At 39.5% G+C, this 20,507-nt stretch overlaps 1 protein-coding gene across 4 annotated transcripts; it reads left to right on the forward strand.

The window, feature by feature from the left end:
* Nucleotides 1-8,464: 8,464 nt before the first annotated feature.
* On the forward strand, nt 8,465-18,287 carry LOC115173566 (major histocompatibility complex class I-related gene protein). Of its 4 annotated transcripts, none has more exons than XM_029731789.1 (9): nt 8,465-8,669; nt 13,105-13,377; nt 13,508-13,801; nt 13,903-14,187; nt 14,385-14,510; nt 14,664-14,687; nt 16,861-16,896; nt 17,075-17,152; nt 17,750-18,287. In XM_029731789.1, exons 1-9 carry the CDS (start codon nt 8,600-8,602, stop codon nt 17,755-17,757), a joined length of 1,194 nt encoding a protein of 397 aa, XP_029587649.1. In that variant the 5' UTR covers nt 8,465-8,599; the 3' UTR covers nt 17,758-18,287. The 4 variants fall into 4 exon arrangements, with proteins under 4 accessions (XP_029587649.1, XP_029587650.1, XP_029587652.1 ...); XM_029731790.1 differs by having other exon boundaries at nt 13,508-13,789; XM_029731792.1 differs by lacking the exon at nt 14,664-14,687.
* The last annotated feature ends 2,220 nt before the right edge of the window (nt 18,288-20,507 follow it).

Here is a 20,507-nt window from a genome sequence, read left to right on the forward strand (position 1 = left end):
GAACAGTTTGACCCAAGTTAAACAATTTAAAGGCAATGCTACCAAATACTAATTGAGTGTATGTAAACTTCTGACCCACTGGGAATGTGATGAAAGAAATAAAATCTGAAAGAAATCATTCTCTCTGCTATTATTCTGACATTTCACATTCACAAATAAAGTGGTGATCCTAACTGACCTAAGACAGGGAATTTTTAATTGGATTAAATGTCAAGAATTGTGAAAAACTGAGTTTAAATGTACATGGCTAAGGTGTATGTAAACTTCTGACTTCAACTGTAGGTTGTATTTTATTTACTTGTTGTCTAAAATCATTTTTCAACAGATCAGATAGCTCAGTTAAATCTGAGAAGTCGTACCTTACTAGACTGCTTTTAACCTGTTATGACTAGGGGGCAGTATTTTCACGGCCGGATAAAAAACGTACCCGATTTAATCTGATTATTACTCCTGCCCAGAAACTACAATATGCATATAATTATTAGCTTTGGATAGAAAACACTCCAAAGTTTCTAAAACTGTTTGAATGGTGTCTGTGAGTATAACAGAACTCATTTGGCAGGCCAAAACCTGAGAAGATTCTGTACAGGAAGTACCCTGTCTGACCATTTCTTGGCCTTCTTGATTATCTCTATCCAATACAGGGGATCTCTGCTGTTACGTGACACTTCCTACGGCTCTCAGAAGGCGGCAAAAAGCTGAATCGTGGCTTTGCAGGCCCTGGCTGAAAAACATTAGCGCGTTTGGATAGTGGCCGGTCAGAGTACTATGAGACTGAGGTGCGTGCCCGAGTCGACTCCATGTTTACTTTCTCTTTGAACGAAAACAATCACTCCAGGTCGGAATATTATCACTTTTTTACGAGAAAAATTGCATAAAAATTGATTTTAAACAGCGGTTGACATGCTTCGAAATACGGTAATGGAATATTTAGACATTTTGTGTCACGAAACGCGTCGGGCGCGTAACCCTTCGTCACCCTTGGATAGTGTCTTGAACGCACGAACAAAACGCCGCTATTTGGATATAACTATGGATTATTTTGAACCAAACCAACATTTGTTATTGAAGTAGCAGTCCTGGGAGTGCATTCTGATGAAGAACACCAAAGGTAATCAAACTTTTCTAATAGTAAATCGGAGTTTGGTGAAGGCTAAACTTGCTGGGTGTCTAAATAGCTAGCCTTGTGATGCCGGGCTATGTACTCAGAATATTGCAAAATGTGCTTTCACCGAAAAGCTATTTTAAAATCGGACACCTCGATTGCACAAAGGAGTTCTGTATCTATAATTCTTAAAATAATTGTTATGTTTTTTGTGAACGTTTATCGTGAGTAATTTAGTAAATTCACCGGAAGTGTTCGGTGGGTATGCTACTTCTGAACGTCACATGCTAATGTAAAAAGCTGTTTTTTGATATAAATATGAACTTGATTGAACAAAACATGCATGTATTGTATAACATAATGTCCTAGGCGTGTCATCTGATGAAGATCATCAAAGGTTAGTGCTGCATTTAGCTGTGGTTTTGTTTTTTGTGACATTATATGCTAGCTTGAAAAATGGGTGTCTGATTATTTCTGGCTGGGTACTCTGCTGACATAATCTAATGTTTTGTTTTCGCTGTAAAGCCTTTTTGAAATCGGACAGTGTGGTTAGATAAAGGAGAGTCTTGTCTTTAAAATGCTGTAAAATAGTCATATGTTTGAAAAATTGAAGTTTTTGTATTTTTGAGGAATTTATAATTCGCGCCACGCCCATCATTGGATATTGGAGCAGGTGTTCCGCTAGCGGTTAACAGACCAGGGGCCGGATTCACAAAACCTTCTTCAGTATAAATTTCTTCTTAACTGGCATTTTTTACTTAACTATAGACTTAAGAAGAAAGTTAAGCAAAGTTGCTATTCCTCAATAAAGTTATTGGAAATGTTAAGGTTTTTCCTAAATTTATTCCTAAGAAAAAAGTTAAGAATAAATAGGATTCTTGAAAATAATGCTTTGGGATTTCTTCTTGGAAATTTACTTAACTTTAGGACAGCTAAACCCTTGTATTGAGACGAATGGGTACTTTTGTAATAGTTAATGTTTTCTTGCGCCACACAAACAGTTGGCTACCGGATATTTAAATACAGCAAGAATACAAATTAAACACGCATTATCTAGCTAGCTAGTAATTAACAATATATTACAATATTCTAGAAGTGTTAAATAGGTAGCGCTATCTTGTCAATATGCAAAGAAGAACTTGGCTAACTTTAGCATCGTTAGCTTTGTTGGCTATAATGTCTTTACACGTTAGCTAGCTAACGTAGCTAATTAACTTACCGGTCACGCAGTCCCTCTACCACCATCTCTATGATGGACGACACCTTCTCCTCCAGCTGGTCCACATGAACGGTCTCTCAGCTCCCTTCTTCTTAGCAGCCGACTTGATGTCGGACCACTTCTTTTTTACGGTGTCACTGTCCCTTACCATACCCCCGATGGCAGAGACCGACTCGGCCACTCTCGCCCATCCTCTCTTTTTGGTCTCAAGTCTCCCCAACAGCAACCTTTTCCTGGCTGCTATTTCCTCCACCATCACTTCAAGCTCTTGTTACTGGAGATTTTATTAAGCTTTCCTTGTTTATCCATTTTTGGTTTTGATGTACAGTAGCTAACGTTAGTCTGATGGCTATAATGTGTGAAAAAATGTTTTTTTTGTTTGTGTAAAGGGTTTGCGAGCCAACTAAAACATTTTTATTCTCGAGACATAAAGCAAAAAAATAAATGTAATAAAATTGAAATATCCACACTTTAGTGGGCCAAATCCTATCATCCCTGTCACATAAGATTATTTACTGGTTTCAAGCACGTCACTAATGTCAATGCCACATAAGAAGATATTTACGAAGTTCCTAAGAAAACGATGAATTCCTAAGAACATTTTGATGAATTGCATTTACGAACTATCTTATGAACTTCTTTTTTTTTTTCTTAAGCAGCTTAAGTTTTTTCGTAAGTAATGTTTTGTGAATCCAGCCCCAGGTTTAGTTCAGATCATACTGCAATCCTCTTAGATATGCTCCGGAACTTTGGCAATTAGTATTTTTTTTAAACCTCCTTTGGGCTGGATGTTTCAATGTGTAGTTCATTCATGATCTATGAGCAGAATTTGTATTTATTTTTTTAATTTACCCATATTTTACCAGGTAAGTTGACTGAGAACACATTGTCATTTACAGCAACGACCTGGGGAACAGTTAAAGGGGATGAATGAGCCAATTGTAAGCTAGGGATGATTAGGTGACTGTATGATGTCCAGATTGGGAATTTAGCCAGGACACTGGGGTTAACAGCCCGACACTTACAATAAGTGCCATGAGATCTTTAGTGACCACAGAGAGTCAGGACACCCCATCCAAAAGACAGCACCCTACACAGGGCAATGTCCCCAATCTCTGCCTTGGGGTATTTTTTTTGGAGTAGAGAGTGCCTCATACTGGCCCTCCAACACCACTTCCAGCAGCATCTGGTCTCCCATCCAGGACCAACCCTGCTTAGCTTCAGAAACAAGCCAGCAGTGGGATGTAGGGTGGTATGCTGTTTCACCTCAACTGGTGACAAAATTCCTAGTTTGAAAGCAACTTTTTTCTGGAAGCTGCAGAGCAACATTTTCCTCAACATGGCCCATAACAGCCCCTAGCAATTTGAGTTTCAGCCAATGAGCTTCATCCCCTTGCCATTTGAGTAACAGCAAGTGAGATGCACACAGCAGAACGAGAGAGGGAGCGCATATCTGCACACACAGGACATAGGAAGCCATTTTCAGGGCCCACTTTTGGCTTGTAATTACTACGTTCAGAACTACTGGCTAAAAAGTAAACAAAAGTACCAGAGAATTTCTTTGAAAGGAGAATTTGCTAAGCACACAGGACTGTCCTCTGCGAGGATAACCGCTCTGTTAAATAATTAATAAAATGTATAGTGTAGGTGTGACCTCAATAAACCACTTACGATTGCATAATACCAATTACCCACTGCCCAGAATAGGATATTTTGTAGACACCCAACAACACCAGACAATGACATGAACTTGGGTACCAATATACTGATAAGAAAACAAACAAAAACATTTGACAACCCATATAAAAATGAGGATCTTTACATGGCAAACAGAAAGCAAAAGAGAAGTTATCTTTCGTGTTGGAATGACGTTTTTACTTGAATCGTTCAATTGGGAAAAGTGACTGATCCAGAGTATTTATGAACTGTCTGTAATGATTGGGATTATGTCAGGAACCGGACAATGGAATTCTTTCAGGTGTGTCTGTGTCCTCCCTGTGAGATGACCTTAATGACTGAGACCTTAAGGAGGTTTCTTCAAATCCTAATGATTCACTTCACAATCAAGCACAATAATTGGGCACTTTAGAGTCCATCAGTTAAGTAAGACCCGTTTCCAAGCCAGAAGAATGTAGATGTCAGAGTTGCGTTACACTTGTGCGTCAAGGGCCCGATTAACCAATCAGGGACAGAGGACACGATCCTGTCAGCTGATAAACTCTTTTCATTTATGGGGTATTTAAAGGGTCAGGGGAATGTCAAGGCAGAAACACTGAAAACTCTACAAGGTAAGCCAATGGATATATCAATGCTTATGTGGTTGGTATTAGGTGTGGATGTTGATATTCTGTTTATTTCTGTGTAATAATATTGTCAACAGGTACATATGATTCAGTGCTTACATAGTAAATGGTTCTAAGTAAATACCTGTAGAAATCTGCATGTTAGGTGTGCATTTTGTGTGCTGCTGTCCTATCTTATCTAACACACTTAGTGCTATTTCAGGGTAAAATAATATTTTTGTGGGGGAAGAAGGAATGCTGTGTTATGAAGTTGAGGTTTCTTGCGCCACACAGTTAATTTTGTATCATTCTTTAACAGGGCCCTAAGAATCAGGGCTTGCAAATATCTGGATAGGTTTGCAATTTATGATGCATTGACTCTTTTTACATTTTGTGATTTATTTCACAACTACTTTATCTTTCCAACAACCTATAGATGAGATTATCTTCGTTCCTTCTCTGTGCCTCTCAGCCGATGCTCACTCTTTTCTCACTGGCTCTGCTGGTTCCCATCCCGGGGGCACACGGGCACCCCCACTTCCCCCTTCGCATCCTACCCAGGTTGGAGAACCCTGAGTGGGAGGCTGACTTACTCCAGCTCCAAGCCTCCCTCGATGTCCCAGGGGCTGTAGCTGCAGCGGGCCTCCGCTCTTGGGGACAGCTGCTGGAGCTGGGACCAGAGGACCCACGCCTGGGCCTGCTCAGGGAGCTGGTGGCAGAGAACGGCTGGGGACAGAAGGGCTTGATGAGGGGCCAGAGGGGGGATCTGGAGAGGAGGCCGCTGGGTCCCTTCCCCGGTCACCCTATGGACACTCTGCACTACCAAGAGGGGGGAGAAGAGGAAGGAGAGGGGGGAGGAAAGAGGAATGAAGCTCTCACATCCATCGCCGGCGGGCTTCAGGCTTTCAACAGAGAGAAAGGAGGCTTCGGGTTCCGCTTCGGAAGGAAGTAAAAAAGGAGGGAGGTCACAGGAAAAATAGGAGGCGCTTGGACTTCTGGAGTGTGGGGAACTTGGAAACGGGTAAGGTAGAGGGCTGGAGGATGAAGATGATGAAGGGAGGGATGAGTTGACAGTAGAGATGTACTGATTGACACTTATGTCAGAGCAATCAATCATTACATTATAATGCGATATGTATCATCAGAGAAAGAGACTGACAAACTGATAAACAGAAAGTTTACCAAGTGGTCAGAAAATGTCTGTCAATGTATCATAATTGTTACATAATAAAATGATTGAGGGTATGTGAATGTTTATGTTATGTTGTCCATGATTTAAGTTATCCATTCCTACCAATTCCGACCTAAGGTGAAAAATCAGGTATTTTGATAGCCTTTTTATTTTTTTAATTAAATGTCAAATTGCAATACAATAACAAATGAACAGGACATCATTACACGTATATTTTCTCTTAAATTAAGAAACATAAAATATTATGAAAGCAAATAAACACCAAATAGAAATTACCACTCATGAATTGTCAGTTACAACATTTTCAAAAGTTTAAGTAGGTCAAATAAAAATGAGAGTTGTAAGAATACATGTATTTATTTTTGTTCTTTACTTATTCTACAGACTTTATTAAATATTTAATTTAAAGTAAAACATATGCTATTATATCTTCATAGTCTATTTTTCTTCAGTATGACGCAATAGCATACATTCGCGGAAACCTCCTACACTCTATTTTACCTGACAACAGCTAGGTTAATTTCAGCCCTAGAAAATCATTGGCTAGTAGGGATGGGCATTCCGGCTCTTTTCAGTGAGTCGGCTCGTTCGGCTCAGCTCAATAAAAAGAGACGAATGTTTTGGCTCCCAAACGGCTATATATATGTTTTGTATTTTTTTCAAGTCAAACAGTTTGCAATAGTTTGACTGATTGGTGTTAAAACAATTCTAATTAAATGATTAAATTAAATCATACTCTACCTTAACCACAATGTATTTAACAATGCATTGGTTTGTTATGAAAAATAATGTTATTTAACATTTGCATTTAAAGTATAACTTTTTAAATGTATATAAACAAAGTGCAAATCTAACCATTCAAAACGAATACAATCTGAACAGCATAATAGAATATTGCACCATATCAAAGAAAAATAAATGATGTGCAAAACTGCAGCATCCCACTTAAAACATTAAACTGGATCGGACCTCCATTATGGGATCTGCTGAGAGATTCCTTCGTACTGCATCCCCAGTTGCTCTCTCGCCAAACAGCATCCAAACAGTAGACGTTTGTGGCAACTCTGCTGGTGCTTCTACTCCATCTGATCCCTCTTCTTCCTGTTGCCCTGGTGCCTGAGCCAGCTGACTGCTGGGGCTGTCCCTCCCTGCTGCTGAGGTTATTCTTTGAAGAGCCTCATCAATCCCTCTGGCATCACTGAAGGCTAACTTCTTAAACCTGGGGTCAAGTGCAGCGGTTTCTGATAGCATGTGACTATATTCCATTTTGTGGAACTTTCTGTCCATTGATGAACATAGGGTGTCCATCAACTCTGTCACATGTCCTGTGGTTACATTTGCTTCTCTTTCTGGTGGCTGGCAGTGTTTCGCTGCAGACCCTTACACAGGAGTATCATTTTTGAGGCTGTCGCATAGCTGAAAAGAGAGAACAGTAACTTATTAGTTCAGGTTCATGTTTTGTCTACTGATACTACATTCTCATCTACTGCTCATATACATATATAATACTGGATTAAATAATGATGTAGTAATAACTGCTTACTTTACCTCTCTCCACTGATCTCCACAGTGACCTGCTCAAAGGGTTCCAGGACTCTGCACACCTCCTCCACCACCTCCCATTCCTCTTGGGTCAGAGCATCAACAGGTGCATTGACAATGGCCAGGGTAGATATGATGGCATCCTTTGACTCAAGAAACCGCTTCAACATATAAAATGTTGAATTCCATCTTGTGGTGCAGTCTTGTTTAGACCTCAGCTCAGGCATCCCCATCTGGCATTGTGTAGACTTTAGTTTTTCAGCACCTACTGTGCTCCTGTGGAAGTATTCCACAGCTGCTTTCACTTTGTCCACAGTGGGCTTCATCACCTTCAGAGCATCTCTTACAATCAGGTTGATTGTGTGGGCAAGACATGGATGATGGGTCCATTTAAACATTTTCATGGCTTTGGTTATGTTAGCTGCATTGTCGCTAACACAACAGACCACTTTTCCATCTACTTGCCATTCTCTGGCCACTCTCAACAGTTCCTCTGCCAAGTTCTCTGAGGTGTGTCTGTCGCTGAACTCAAAGCAGTCCAGAAGACAGCTAGACAATGACAAATCTTCAATGAAGTGACATGCAACATGTAAGATGTGGTTACCCTTGATGTCCAGCAGTCAGTGGTAAGGCAAACTGCAGTAGCTTTTTGGACTCTTTCCCGCACTGAAGCCTGTGTGCTCTCATACAGTCGTGGAATAAGTGATTTTGAAAGGGTTTTCCTGCTTGGAATTGTATACATCGGATTTAGACTATTGCTATAATTTCTAAAACCTCTGTCCTCCATGATCGAAAATGGCTGAAAATCGGTGGCAATCATTTTAGCCAATGCAATATCAATTCGGCCTTGTTTTGCTACAGACAGACTTTGGCATAAACTGGTCCATAGAAGACTGAGTGGCTGTGGGTCGCGGAGAAGGCTTACTTGAGTGAGTGGATGCTGGCTCCACCACTATCACTAGCAGGCCCGCTAGTTTCTCGAAGCTCTGCTACAGCTAGCTTCACAGTTGGGTGCACAGTTCGCATGCCGTTGTAGGTTGTGCGTAGAACCGGCTCCCAATGCGAGCCGGCTCCCAACGTTCACCTACAAGAGCCAGCTCTTAGAGCCGACTCGTTCGCGAACGACCCATCACTATTGGCTAGAAATTCTCAAAGGGCAAGGAACGCAACGCAACATACATTTGTGAAGGAGCTTTCCATCGACATATACTATAATAGGGATATAGCTGAAGAAAAACGTCTGTAGATTAATTAGCAAGATGTATAGACCTAATTTGATGTTTTTTGTTTTATATTTTTCTCTGGAATGTATTTGCCGGAGCCAAAGCGGTAAGTTGTGTACTCGATGTGAAAGTGAAAGTAAACGTTTACGGCCAGGCGTGGCAAAATAATAATAAAAAATATAACTTTTAAAATCGCATACCATATATACTGCTTTGGTATATTAGCATAATAGTCTACTTGTTGTAATTGCATTGTAGCATTTGTAGTCGACCTTTATGCGCGTTCCTCCATCATTGTATCGGTTACTGGAAAACTATTGCGCACTTACAGGCCAGGAACGGTGCAATAACAACACACATTTGTAAGGAAACATAATACATTAATGAGCTTTTTTACTTTGCTTAGACCAACAAGGCATAGCATTATCTACTTTTTTTTTATCACAAAGTAGAACATGTGCAAATAACTTTATATGTTTGTAATGTGTTTGCAATTATACGGTAGTCTATATACTGATAATGACTACTGGAATTGTACACACATTTGTTTATTTGTTTAGCAGCAGCTACTCTTCCTGGGGTCCACCCCAAAAAATATGACAACAACAAAACACGGGGGGGGGGGGCTCAAGATGGTGGCATGAGAGGGTGTGACATTTCTATTTCTAGCTGAGAAAGAATTTTAGGGTTTTCTCACAAAGTTTGTAGTTTTAGACTGCAGTTGCAATTAGTTTTTTTCACAAAAAAATGATATCTAACCATACACTGTAGCTATTTTGAATCATTTTGTAATTAAATCAAACCATTGAAATTGTTGTAACTCACTCATATGCTTGCAGTGTAAAAAAGGGGAGTGAATGTGATTCATACCCGAATACCCCAACCAAGGAGCAACTTCCAAAGAAGCTGAGAAGTGAACCATCAATGAGCCAGCTACAGGACAACATCACGGCTAAAATCAAAGAGAGCGCAGATGACATCATGGATTTGGTCAAAAAGAACACTATCAGTATCGTTAGCCCGAAGAAATCAATTGATTTCAATGCTGAGGAAGTAAAAACTCTGAAGCAGCAGAACGCAACATTGAAAATTCAGGTTGCAAAGCAGGAGAAGAAACTCACTGAAATGGAGTCAAAGGTAAACGAGAATGACCGGTATGGTTGGAGATGGAATCTTCGAATTTATGGAATAGCAGAAATATCTGACGAGAACATTAAAGCAAGAGTGAAGGACATTTTCAGGGCAATAGTCCCGGAGGAGGAGTGAAATGTTGTTGTTCTCTGGGTGTAGTGCACCGCCTGGGTCGGCTGAGAGATGGGGAAAACAACCAGCCACCACGACCAGTGATCATGAGATTCATCTCCAGGACAGCGAGGGATGGCCTTCCCTGTGGCTCAGTTGGTAGAGCATGGTGTTTGCAACGCCAGCGTGGTGTGTGCAACGCCAGGGTTGTGGGTTCTTGTACTGGCAAAACAAAAAAATGCATGAAATGTATGCATTCACTACTGTAAGTCGCTCTGGATAAGAGTGTCTGCTAAATGACTAAAATGTAAAATGGATATGACATGGAAAAGCGCAAAGAAAAATGACTATTTAAAGAAGATCAACCTGAGGTTCAAGGAGGATCTGACAGCATTTGACAAAGAAGCTCGGAATCGTCTGCGGCCGATGAATAAGAAAGGAAGGGAAAAGTTCATACTTTGCGGGAGCCAAGGCTTTTGTTAATGGAAGGGAAATTCACAGAATTTTCGAGGTGTTTCAGCACTTGGCAATGAATTTATAGTATGTCCACTGGATGGTGATACCACCATATTTTTAAGAAACAGGAATGAGGTTTCTAAAGCGGTTAACTGTTTTGAAGACTTTTCCTTAGTTTCGGGTTTGAAAATTAATATCAATAAATTAGTCATATTTCCACTCAGGGATTGTCACAACGTCCACAGAAGGTGGCGCCTCTCCCTGGTCGGGCAGTGCTCTGCGGTCTTTGTCGCCGGCCTACTAGCTGCCACCGATCTATGTTTCTGTGTCTTTTGGTTATGTTTGTCTAGGTCAGCACCTGTTCTGTGTTAGTTAATTAGTGGGGTATTTAGTTTGTCTGTTTCGTTTGGGGATTTGTGCGGGATTATTTTATGTCATTCCTTTTTGGCAAGAAGGGGAATTGTTTGTCCTCTCTACGCTGCATATTTTTAGGCATTAGGGTTGCCGGGCTGTGTCCCGTACCACTGTATTTAGGAGATGTTCTCCTATTTTATTTGCGTGTGCGCCCTGCCGTGTTGCGGCATTTTTTGACTATTTATTAAACGTGTGTTTCACGGACCTCAGTCTCCTGTGCCTGACTTCACCCCTCCTGCTATTCAAGTGATACGTGACAGGGATTGTGTTTTACAGGAAGTATATGGTATCCCAATTAAAGATAAGGTTACTTATCTTGGAATTGTTATATGTAAGGATGAAAAACACAGGAGTGAATTGAACTTTAACCCCATTATTGAGAAAACAAAGAAGAAATTGAACCTCTGGTTGCTGAGAGATATTTTGTTATATGGTCAGGTGTTAGGTTGTGCGCTACTGGTAAGAAGTCAGGTTTAGGAAAGCGGAGAGTTGTGATCAGGCGCACACTTTAATTGACAGAAGTAACAACGGACTGACGCAACTGCTCCAAAAACCTGTGCAAAGCGCGACGACAGTCACAATAATGCATAAGTTAAACAATTTAACACACTCGGGTACAACACGGTACCCGGGGAAAACCAGCCTGGCGCGTAACACGAAACATGTAACAAAAAAAATTCCACACAAAAACATGGGGGGAACAGAGGGAATATATATGTAGTGTGATTAGGGAATGTAAACCAGGTGTGGGGGGAAACAAGACAAAACAAATGGAACAATGAACAGTGGAGCGGCGATGGCTAGAAGACCGGTGACGTCGAATGCCGAACGCCGCCCGAACAAGGAGAGGAGCAGACTTCGGCGGAAGTCGTGACATCGGGTTTTATTGTCCAAAGCTGAAGGCTTATCCAGATCGGTTTATGTCTCCTTATTACTTTAATTATCCCCTAAAATTGTAAAGGACTTAGATAAGATTCTTTATATTTTTATTTGGAGGAACAAGCCTCACTATCTACGAAAAGATATTCTCACTAATACCCAAGAACAAGGAGGTCCTGACGTTTTAGATTTCAATACTCTATATAATACTTTTTAAATAAATTGGATTCTGAAGTATGTTAAGAACCAGAACAGTATTTGGAATGTCTTCCCTAAGTATTTATTTGACTCTGTTGGTGGTTTTACATTTTTGCTTCGATGTAATTTTGATGTTGATAAATTCCCAGTAAAGTTGGCCAAATTCCATAAGCAGGCAATTTTAGCTTGGATGTTAGCGTATAAACACATTTTTTTCCCTCACAGATACTTTATATGGAACAACAACGATATACGATTTAAAAATAAGTCTATTTTTTTCGTAACTGATTTGAGAATAAAATTATTTTGGTTGGTCAGTTACTGAATGAGGATGGATATCTACTCTCATATGGGGAATTTCTTGGTAAGTTTAAAATTTCAATAACCCCAAAAGAATATGCAATTGTTTTTGATGCGATTCCAAGGGGGGGGTTGTATCTCTTAAATTCCTCTGTGGTTGATGTAAGTAACATAGATTTACATGAAAATGTATTCATTGGCAATATTAACATCAAAGATAAATGTAGTAATAAACAGATTAGGAACATTGTTTGTGATACTACAATTCCCTCAGCAATATTCTTTTGGTCAAATATCTATGGTGATATACAATGGGGGGGAAAGCATGGAAAATTGCTAACAAATATTGTACAAGGTAAAGGAAGTTTCATTTAAAATGTTACATATCATTTATCCTGTGAAACATGTTTTGGAAAGATTCAAGCTGAATATTGACTATAAATGTAATTTCTGTGGAATGGAGGAGGAGACCATTTTGCATTTGTTTTTTGCCTGTATTTATAGCAGAATGTTTTGGATTGACATACAGAATTTTGTTACAAAAAAAATAGGACCAGTTGTACTATTTTATGGTTTTGCTATAATGATTTATTTCTGAAATTCTGACATAGATAAAGATGTAGTATATTTAATTCAACTGCTAATAATACTAGGTCAATTTCATATTCACAAATGCAAATGGTCTAATTCAAAACCAAAACCCATCTGACTGGGGAAGTAGATAAAGGGCCTCATTGCCAAAATCCAGAAGTATCCCTTTCATATATTAATAGGAAATAGGTTGATTTATAAGTTGCAGAATGTGTCCCACTTCTCACTAATGAACTAGTGTGGGCTTATTTGTTATTTATGTCACCTACCATTTAGACAACATCATGCATAGCCTCTCTGACACTATTAATTGAATACGTTATTTTGTTGGCCATTACAGACCTACAGTATGATAGAGATAAAAAAATTCCGTTTCAAGTTTTACAGCATTGTCTGAGTAACATGGAGAGAAGGCAGATTCAGACAAATTATCTCAAATGTTTAAATGTTTTTCCCTACAGACATCTACTCCCTGAATTACATCTACACTGCCCTGTCAAAGCCAGTAGAATTGCCTGGTATCCATGAGTTCACTGCCATGGGTCTGATGAACAACAAACAGATTGACTACTATGACAGTGTGTCAAAGAAGAAGATTCCCAAACAGGACTGGATGAGGGAGAAGCTGCCAGCAGACTACTGGGAAAAAGGCACTCAGTCACGCAAGAGCAAGGAGCAGTGGTTCAAAGTCAACGTCAACATCCTGATGGAGCGCATGAGGCACAACGACACTGGTGAGGGAACACCTGCAATCTGTCCTACGCTCACCGTTAATCTTTTAAAATTGTAGGTCATTAGTTATCCGTGTATATTGTCATAGAGGCGTCATTCACCTTCTTTTTCATTATTGGTTTTTCCTCTCAGATCTGCATATCCTTCAGTGGAAACATGGCTGTGAGATTGATCAACAGAGTAACGGCACATTGAAATTCATAAAGGGCACTGACCAATACAGCTATGATGGTGACGACTTCCTGGCCTTTGATGATGTCACTATGCAGTGGGTGGCCCCAGTTGATCAAGCTCTGCCGACTAAGAGGAAGTGGGACGGGGTGCAGATCCTCAACCAGTACACCAAGGGCTACCTGGAGAAGGAGTGTGTAGACTGGCTGTCCAAATTCATGGAATATGAGGACAAAGAATTCAGTAGGGCTGATTGTGAATACTTAACTAGTATAGCCTAACAAATGGTTAACAAAACGACCATTTGTACATGTGAGATCAGAAATAATAATGTTCTCTGTTTATTCCCTCTTTAGCCGCTCCAAAGGTCTATGCATTTGCTAAAAAGGCCAAAACTGCAGGACATGTCCGACTGACCTGCATGGCCACAGGTTTCTATCCCAAAGATGTGGTTATGCGTATTAAGAAGAATGCTGTTCCATTGACCGAACATGATGGAGTGCAGTCTGCAGGAGTTCTACCCAATGATGATGAGACCTACCAGATCAGGATGAGTGTGCAGATCCCAGAGGCAGACAAGGAAACGTATGAATGTTATGTCAACCATAGACCTTTGGAGGAGCCAATTGTGGTAAAATGGGGTAAAGTATGGCTAATTTTGTTTAGTGTTATTATTGATGGTTAATATGGTTTAGTGTTATTGACACAGGAAACAATCTTAATTTGAACTGAACACCATACTAACAACAGCTTTGCAAGTGAAGCAGGAACAAAACTGAAATTGGCTTCTGGTTACATATTGTTGCTTTGTCTAAATACTATACCTTTTGTTTTGCAGATGGAACATGTTGTGATTGCAGTAGTTTCGGTGCTGTAGTCATTGGGGCTGTAGTCATCGCCTTTATTGCAGTTCTGATCTTGGTTTCGGTGGTCCTGTTTGTTCTGCACAGAAGAGGGACAATTGGTAGGTCTTGATTTATATCAATTAACAATTAAATGTTTTTGTTATTAAATGTTAAGAAAAGTTTTATCTAAGGTACTACTATGAAAGGTGGGCACTACGGCCAAAATCTATATGAATTTAACATTTCTATTTATTTTTCTCTACACATTAAAGTGATTAATGGCTTGAGAACTAGAGGTTAGTATCACAGCCTCTCCCTCTGTCTGTATACAGTGCATTCGAAAAGTATTCAGACCCCTTGACTTTTTCAACATTTTGTTACGTTACAGCCTTATTCTAAAATGGATTACATTTTTTTCCCCCTCCCTCTTCAATCTGGACACTGTTAGGTTCTAATTTTCAGAGTAAATAACTCACTGTCACAAGAGAAGCTTAACCAAGTTTAATTCCTCCGAAAGAGTCGATACAGCTGTAATTCAGACACAGACATGGCTTCCCCCGTGGTAGTATTCATACCCCATTTTGGATGGAGTCTCCTCGTCCTCCATCATTCTTGCTAAGCAGGGAGCTAAGTGATATGAGCCTTCAACGGTTTATCAGTACTGCTACATGCGATCGTGTTCCCTGCACTCAACACATTCCAAGCTTAGTTGCACCCACTATATACCTTCCTCATATAACCCTTAACTTCTGGTGTTACCCTCTAAACCTTAGCACTTCATCAGTGACTTGAATTAGTATATTTCATATTCTCAAAACCCAACAACACAATACCCCATAATGACAAAGCAAAAACCGGTTTAGACATTTTTGCAAATTATGGAAAATGTGAAACTGAAATAAGACATTTAAACCTTTACTTAGTACTTTGTTGAACCACCTTTGGCAGAGATTACAGCCTCAAGTCTTCTTGGGTATGACGCTATAAGCTTGGCATGCCTGTATTTGGGGAGTTTTTCCCATTTTTCTCTGCAGATCCTCTCAAGCACTGTCAGGTTGAATGAGGAGCATCGATTCACATTTATTTTCAGGTCTCCAGAGATGTTCGATCAGGTTCAAGTCTGGGCTCCTGTTGGGTCACTCAAGGACATTCAGAGCCTTGTCCTGAAGCCAATCCTGCGTTGTCTTGGCTGTGTGCTTAGGGTCGTTGGCCTGTTGGAAGGTGAACCTTTGCCCCAGTCTGAGGTCCTAAGGTTTTCTGTACTTTGCTCCACTCATCTTACCCTCGATTCTGACTAGTCTCCCCAGTCCCTGCCGCTGAAAAACATCCCCACAGCATGAAGCTGCCACCACCATGCCTCACCGTAGGGAAAGTGCCAGGTTTCCTCCCGACGTGACACTTGGCATTCAGGCCAAAGAGTTCAATCTTGGTTTCATCAGAGCAAAGTATCTTGTTTCTCATGGTCTGAGAGTCCTTTTAGTGCCTTTCGGCAAACTCCAAGCAAGCTGTCATGTCCTTTTACTGAGGAGTGGCTTCCATCTGGCCACTACCATAAAGGCCTGATTGGTGGAGTGCTGCAAAGATGGTTGTCCTTCTGGAAGGTTCTCGCATCTCCGCATAGGATCTCTGGAGCTCTGTAAGAGTGACCATTAGGTTCTTGGTCACGCCCTTCTCCAGGCGGCCAGCTCTAGGAAGAGTCTTGGTGGTTCCAAACTTCTTCCATTTAAGAATGATGGAGGCCACTGTTCTTTGGGAACTTCAATGCAGCAGACATTTTTTTGGTACCCTACCCCAGGACAATTCCTTCAACCTCATGGCTTGGTTTTTGCTCGGACATGCACTGTCACCTGTGGGACCTTATATAGACAGGCATGTGCCTTTCCAAATCATGCCCAATCAATTGAATTTACCACCGGATGACTCCAATCAAGTTGTAGAAACATCTCAAGGATGATTAATGGAAATATGATGCACCTGAGCTCAATTTCGATTCTTATAGCAAAGGGTCTGAATACTTGGGTAAATAAGGTATTTCTGTTGTTTTTTTTATCTTCATAAATTAGCTAAAAATGTATTGCTTTTTCATTATGGGGTATTGTGTGTAGATTGATGAGAAACAAATGTAATTTTATAAATTTTATAATAAGGCTGAAACTTAACAAAATGTGGTAAAAAGGGAAGGGGTCTGAATACTTTCCGAATGCACTGTACATGTCATTTATCAACACATTGAATGTTACATATAACATACTTTTGACATTAGTTATAAGGACAATATGATACTTTAATATCAGAACAACAATCAAACTTAAAAAGGTGTTCTATGTAACAACCAATACTGTTTCGATTTCCCATTGGGTTTTGAATAAGGACCCATTTATCCTATTACAACATGATCTTCTTGCACTGAAACAGATATTTTAGTAATATCTGGAATGAAATGAGTGACTGTTTTCTCCCTTTTATTAGCCAAAGATGATGAAAGCAGAACCTCATCAGACTCTGGTAATCTAATATCCGTTGACCCATAATAAAAAAATCAAATACATTAAGCAGACGCTTTTATCCAAAGCGACTTACAGTCATGTGTCCATACTTAATATCAATCCAAGACTTAGATTGTATTTGTTTACTAATTACTTTGAGACTGTAGAAAGACAGTTTCCCTCTGACACTATTTCAGGTAAAGCCAGCCAGAACACAGGGTCCTCAGACAGAGGCAGTGAGGAGGACGTTAAGAAGTCAATGCTGCCTAAGGGAAGTAAGTCTAGATTGAAATCAACCCTTCTGTCATCTCTTCTTCAACTTGCAATTTGGATGGTTGAATAATTCAGTGATATCCAACTCAAGTCTCAAAGGGTTCTTCTGGTTCCTCTAATATTTAAATGTTGCGTGTTTATTACCAAAATAATTTCCTAACGAGTAATTATGGAGATAGCATAAAACGAGTATGAATTATATGCTGCTTTGGTTTGTCACTTAGAATTGGTTACTTTAATGTAATAAATACATTTCCTTTGTTGTTCTTACAAAGTTTGCATTTGTCAATAAATAGACAGTTTAGAACATAAGGAATATCACTTTCAAAATGTCACAGATAACACTTGTTTTATCACCAAAAGATAAAGTTAAAGATCCAAACCACTGGTTGGTTAATTTAATAACATTTTTATTCAACCTTTATTTAACTAGGCAAGTCAGTTAAGAACAAATTCATAGGTGGTATTTGACACCATCCATTTGTAATTAGAGCTGAGTCATGTCAATTATTGTCATGGGTAATATTTTACATTGCACTGTAATGTATGTGTTCAATCTAATAATGCACATCTTTTCCATGTTGTCTATTTATGTGCAGGTGGCTAGATGACCATTGGTGGCCAAACTTCCTGACCGGACCATGAAGGACAGTCAATTCATTTCATCATTTTATAGTATGGCTAGAGCTGTTTCGGTGTGGCCACGAGTCATGACGGCAGTCAAATTCCACATGACCGTTTAGTCACGCTAATTAGACTTCTCCAAGGTCTGATGCTGCTGATGGTCATTAGTATCCTACCAAACTGGCTAACTCTATTGTCCCTTTAATCACTCTGAGATCAATGCAAATGTATTCAAAAATCAAATCAAACATTTCACGAGAGCCCTAGAGGTCATGTTGCTCAAACATTTCTATAGGCTATGCAATTGCGTGAGAAAACAGAATGATGGTCATTATTAAAAATAGGATTCCATCAGCTTTCTATATGCTAGGCCTACTATATTTTATTTCTCAACTATCCTAGTATTAAGCACATTGCTTCACTTTAAAACAGGAGTATGGCCTACTGACGCATTTGTTTCAGCTGTCCCTGTTTCTATACAAGTGCATGATAATGGTCCATTCTAAATCAAAACAAATTTCACACATATATTATTTAGTATATGTAAAGACAACATTAAATCAAGAATAGTCTGATGGGTGACAATATTAGCCTATCACTTGAATGATATACAGTGGCTTGCGAAAGTATTCACTAGAGGTCGACCGATTAATCGGAATGGCCGATTAATTAGGGCCGATTTCAGGTTTTCATAACAATCGGTAATCAGTATTTTTGGCCACCGATTTGCCGATTTTTTTTTTTTTATATATTTTTTTAAACCTTTATTTAACTAGGCAAGTCAGTTAAGAACACATTCTTATTTTCAATGACGGCAGAACGACAGATTTTTACCTTGTCAGCTTGGGAATGCAACCTTACGTTAACTAGCCCAACGCTCTAACCGCCTGCTTTACGTTGCCAAGGTAAGTTGCTAGCTGGCATTAAACTTATCTTATAAAAAAAACAATCAATCAATCATAAACACTAGTTAACTACACATGGTTGATGATATTACTAGTTTATCTAGCCTGTCCTGCTTTGCATATAATCGATGTGGTGCGCATTCGCGAAAAAGGACTGTCTTTGCTCCGACGTGTACCTAACCATAAACATCAATGTCTTTCTTAAAATCAATACACTAGTATATATTTTTAAACCTGCATATTTAGTTAATATTGCCTGCTAACATGAATTTCTTTTAACTAGGGAAAATGTGTCACTTCTCTTGCAAACAGAGTCAGGGTATATGCAGCAGTTTGGGCCGCCTGGCTTGTTGCGAACTATGAAATAACATTGTAGGTTGTGCGATGTAACAGGAATATTTAGACTTATGGTTGCCACCCGTTAGATAAAATACGGAACGGTTCCGTATGTCACTGAAAGAATAATGTTTTCGAGATGATAGTTTCCGGATTTGACCATATTAATGACCTAAGGTTTATTATATTATAGTTAAGTCTATGATTTGATATTTGATAGAGCAGTCTGACTGAGCGGTGGTAGGCAGCAGCTGGCTCGTAATAGTCAAAGATATATGGTTTAGAGAGAAATAGTCGACGCGTCATAATTCCTGTAATAACTTGCGGCTGAACTTGAAAGGGGTTCCTTCGTTATTTTACCGTTCATGTCTTCCATAGAGAATGTCTTGATCTACTTCAAATAAGGTCTGTGTTTTGTGCTTAAACCGCCTCGGCGTTTTGATACCCGTGTAAATCTCACTAGGTAACGTTTGTCAACATATTTTCATAAATCCACTCTACAAAAAAAATTATCTTCGCTTATATTGATCAGAGTTATATCCTATGGATATCTACACAGTTATAAAATTGGCAAGGTGGTGTAAGCCTAAACCAAACACAGACCTTATTTTAAGTTAATCTAAAAATATCCTATGGAATAAATGAAGGAACCGCTTTTCAGATTTTGCTAGAAGGTGTCATGGGAATTGTGACTCGCACTTTGGTAGTCAATTCTTACCATGCCCATTATTAAAATAGGATTTCCTGCATATAGAAATTACAGTTTTTGTTTTCAGCATTCATCACAGGTAACTTAAACTCTAGTTTTTTATTGTTCAAACAGTTGAGAGTATTTGTCTCCTAAGCAGACTCTTCAGTATCGTTGTCACTTCAGAGCTGTGTGTGTGTGTGTGTGTGTGTGTGTATATATATACATATAAAAAAAATCATAATAATAATCGGCCGATTAATCGGTAGCGGGTTTTTTTGGGCCTCCAATAATCGGTATCGGCGTCGAAAAATCATAATCGGTCAACCTCTAGTATTCACCCCCTTGACATTATTCCTATATTGTTGCCTTACAACATGGAATTAAAATAGATTTTTGGGGGGGTTTGTATCATTGATTTACAACATGCCTACCACTTTGAAGATGCAAAATATTTTTTATTGTGAAACAAGCAAGAAATAAGACAAAAAAACGGAAAATTGGAGTGTGCGTAGCTATTCATCTCGGGGTGATGAGAGGTGTTGGGTTCGCGCCAGACATAGCGTTTATCTTGATGGCCGAAAAACTAAATTTTAGTCTCATCTGACCAGAGTACCTTCTTCCATATGTTTGGGGAGTCTCCCACATGTCTTTTGGCGAACACTTTAAGCAATGGCTTTTTTCTGGCCACTCTTCTGTAAAGCCCAGCTCTGTGGAGTGTACGGCTTAAAGTGGTCCGATGGACAGATACTCCAATCTCCACTGTGGAGCTTTGCAGCTCCTTCTGGGTAATCTTTGGTCTCT

The sequence above is a fragment of the Salmo trutta genome, chromosome 34 (assembly GCF_901001165.1).
Source record: "Salmo trutta chromosome 34, fSalTru1.1, whole genome shotgun sequence".
In the NCBI taxonomy this organism is placed as follows: Eukaryota; Metazoa; Chordata; class Actinopteri; order Salmoniformes; family Salmonidae; genus Salmo; species Salmo trutta.

Excerpts from the sequence above, each read along its gene's own strand:
- LOC115173566 (XM_029731789.1), top strand. The coding sequence starts at position 8,600 with ATGTATAGACCTAATTTGATGTTTTTTGTTTTATATTTTTCTCTGGAA. Across the intron at positions 13,802-13,902 it reads AGAATTCAGTAGGGCTGATT|CCGCTCCAAAGGTCTATGCA; the intron begins GTGAATACTTAA and ends TTCCCTCTTTAG. Across the intron at positions 16,897-17,074 it reads CAGAACCTCATCAGACTCTG|GTAAAGCCAGCCAGAACACA; the intron begins GTAATCTAATAT and ends ACACTATTTCAG.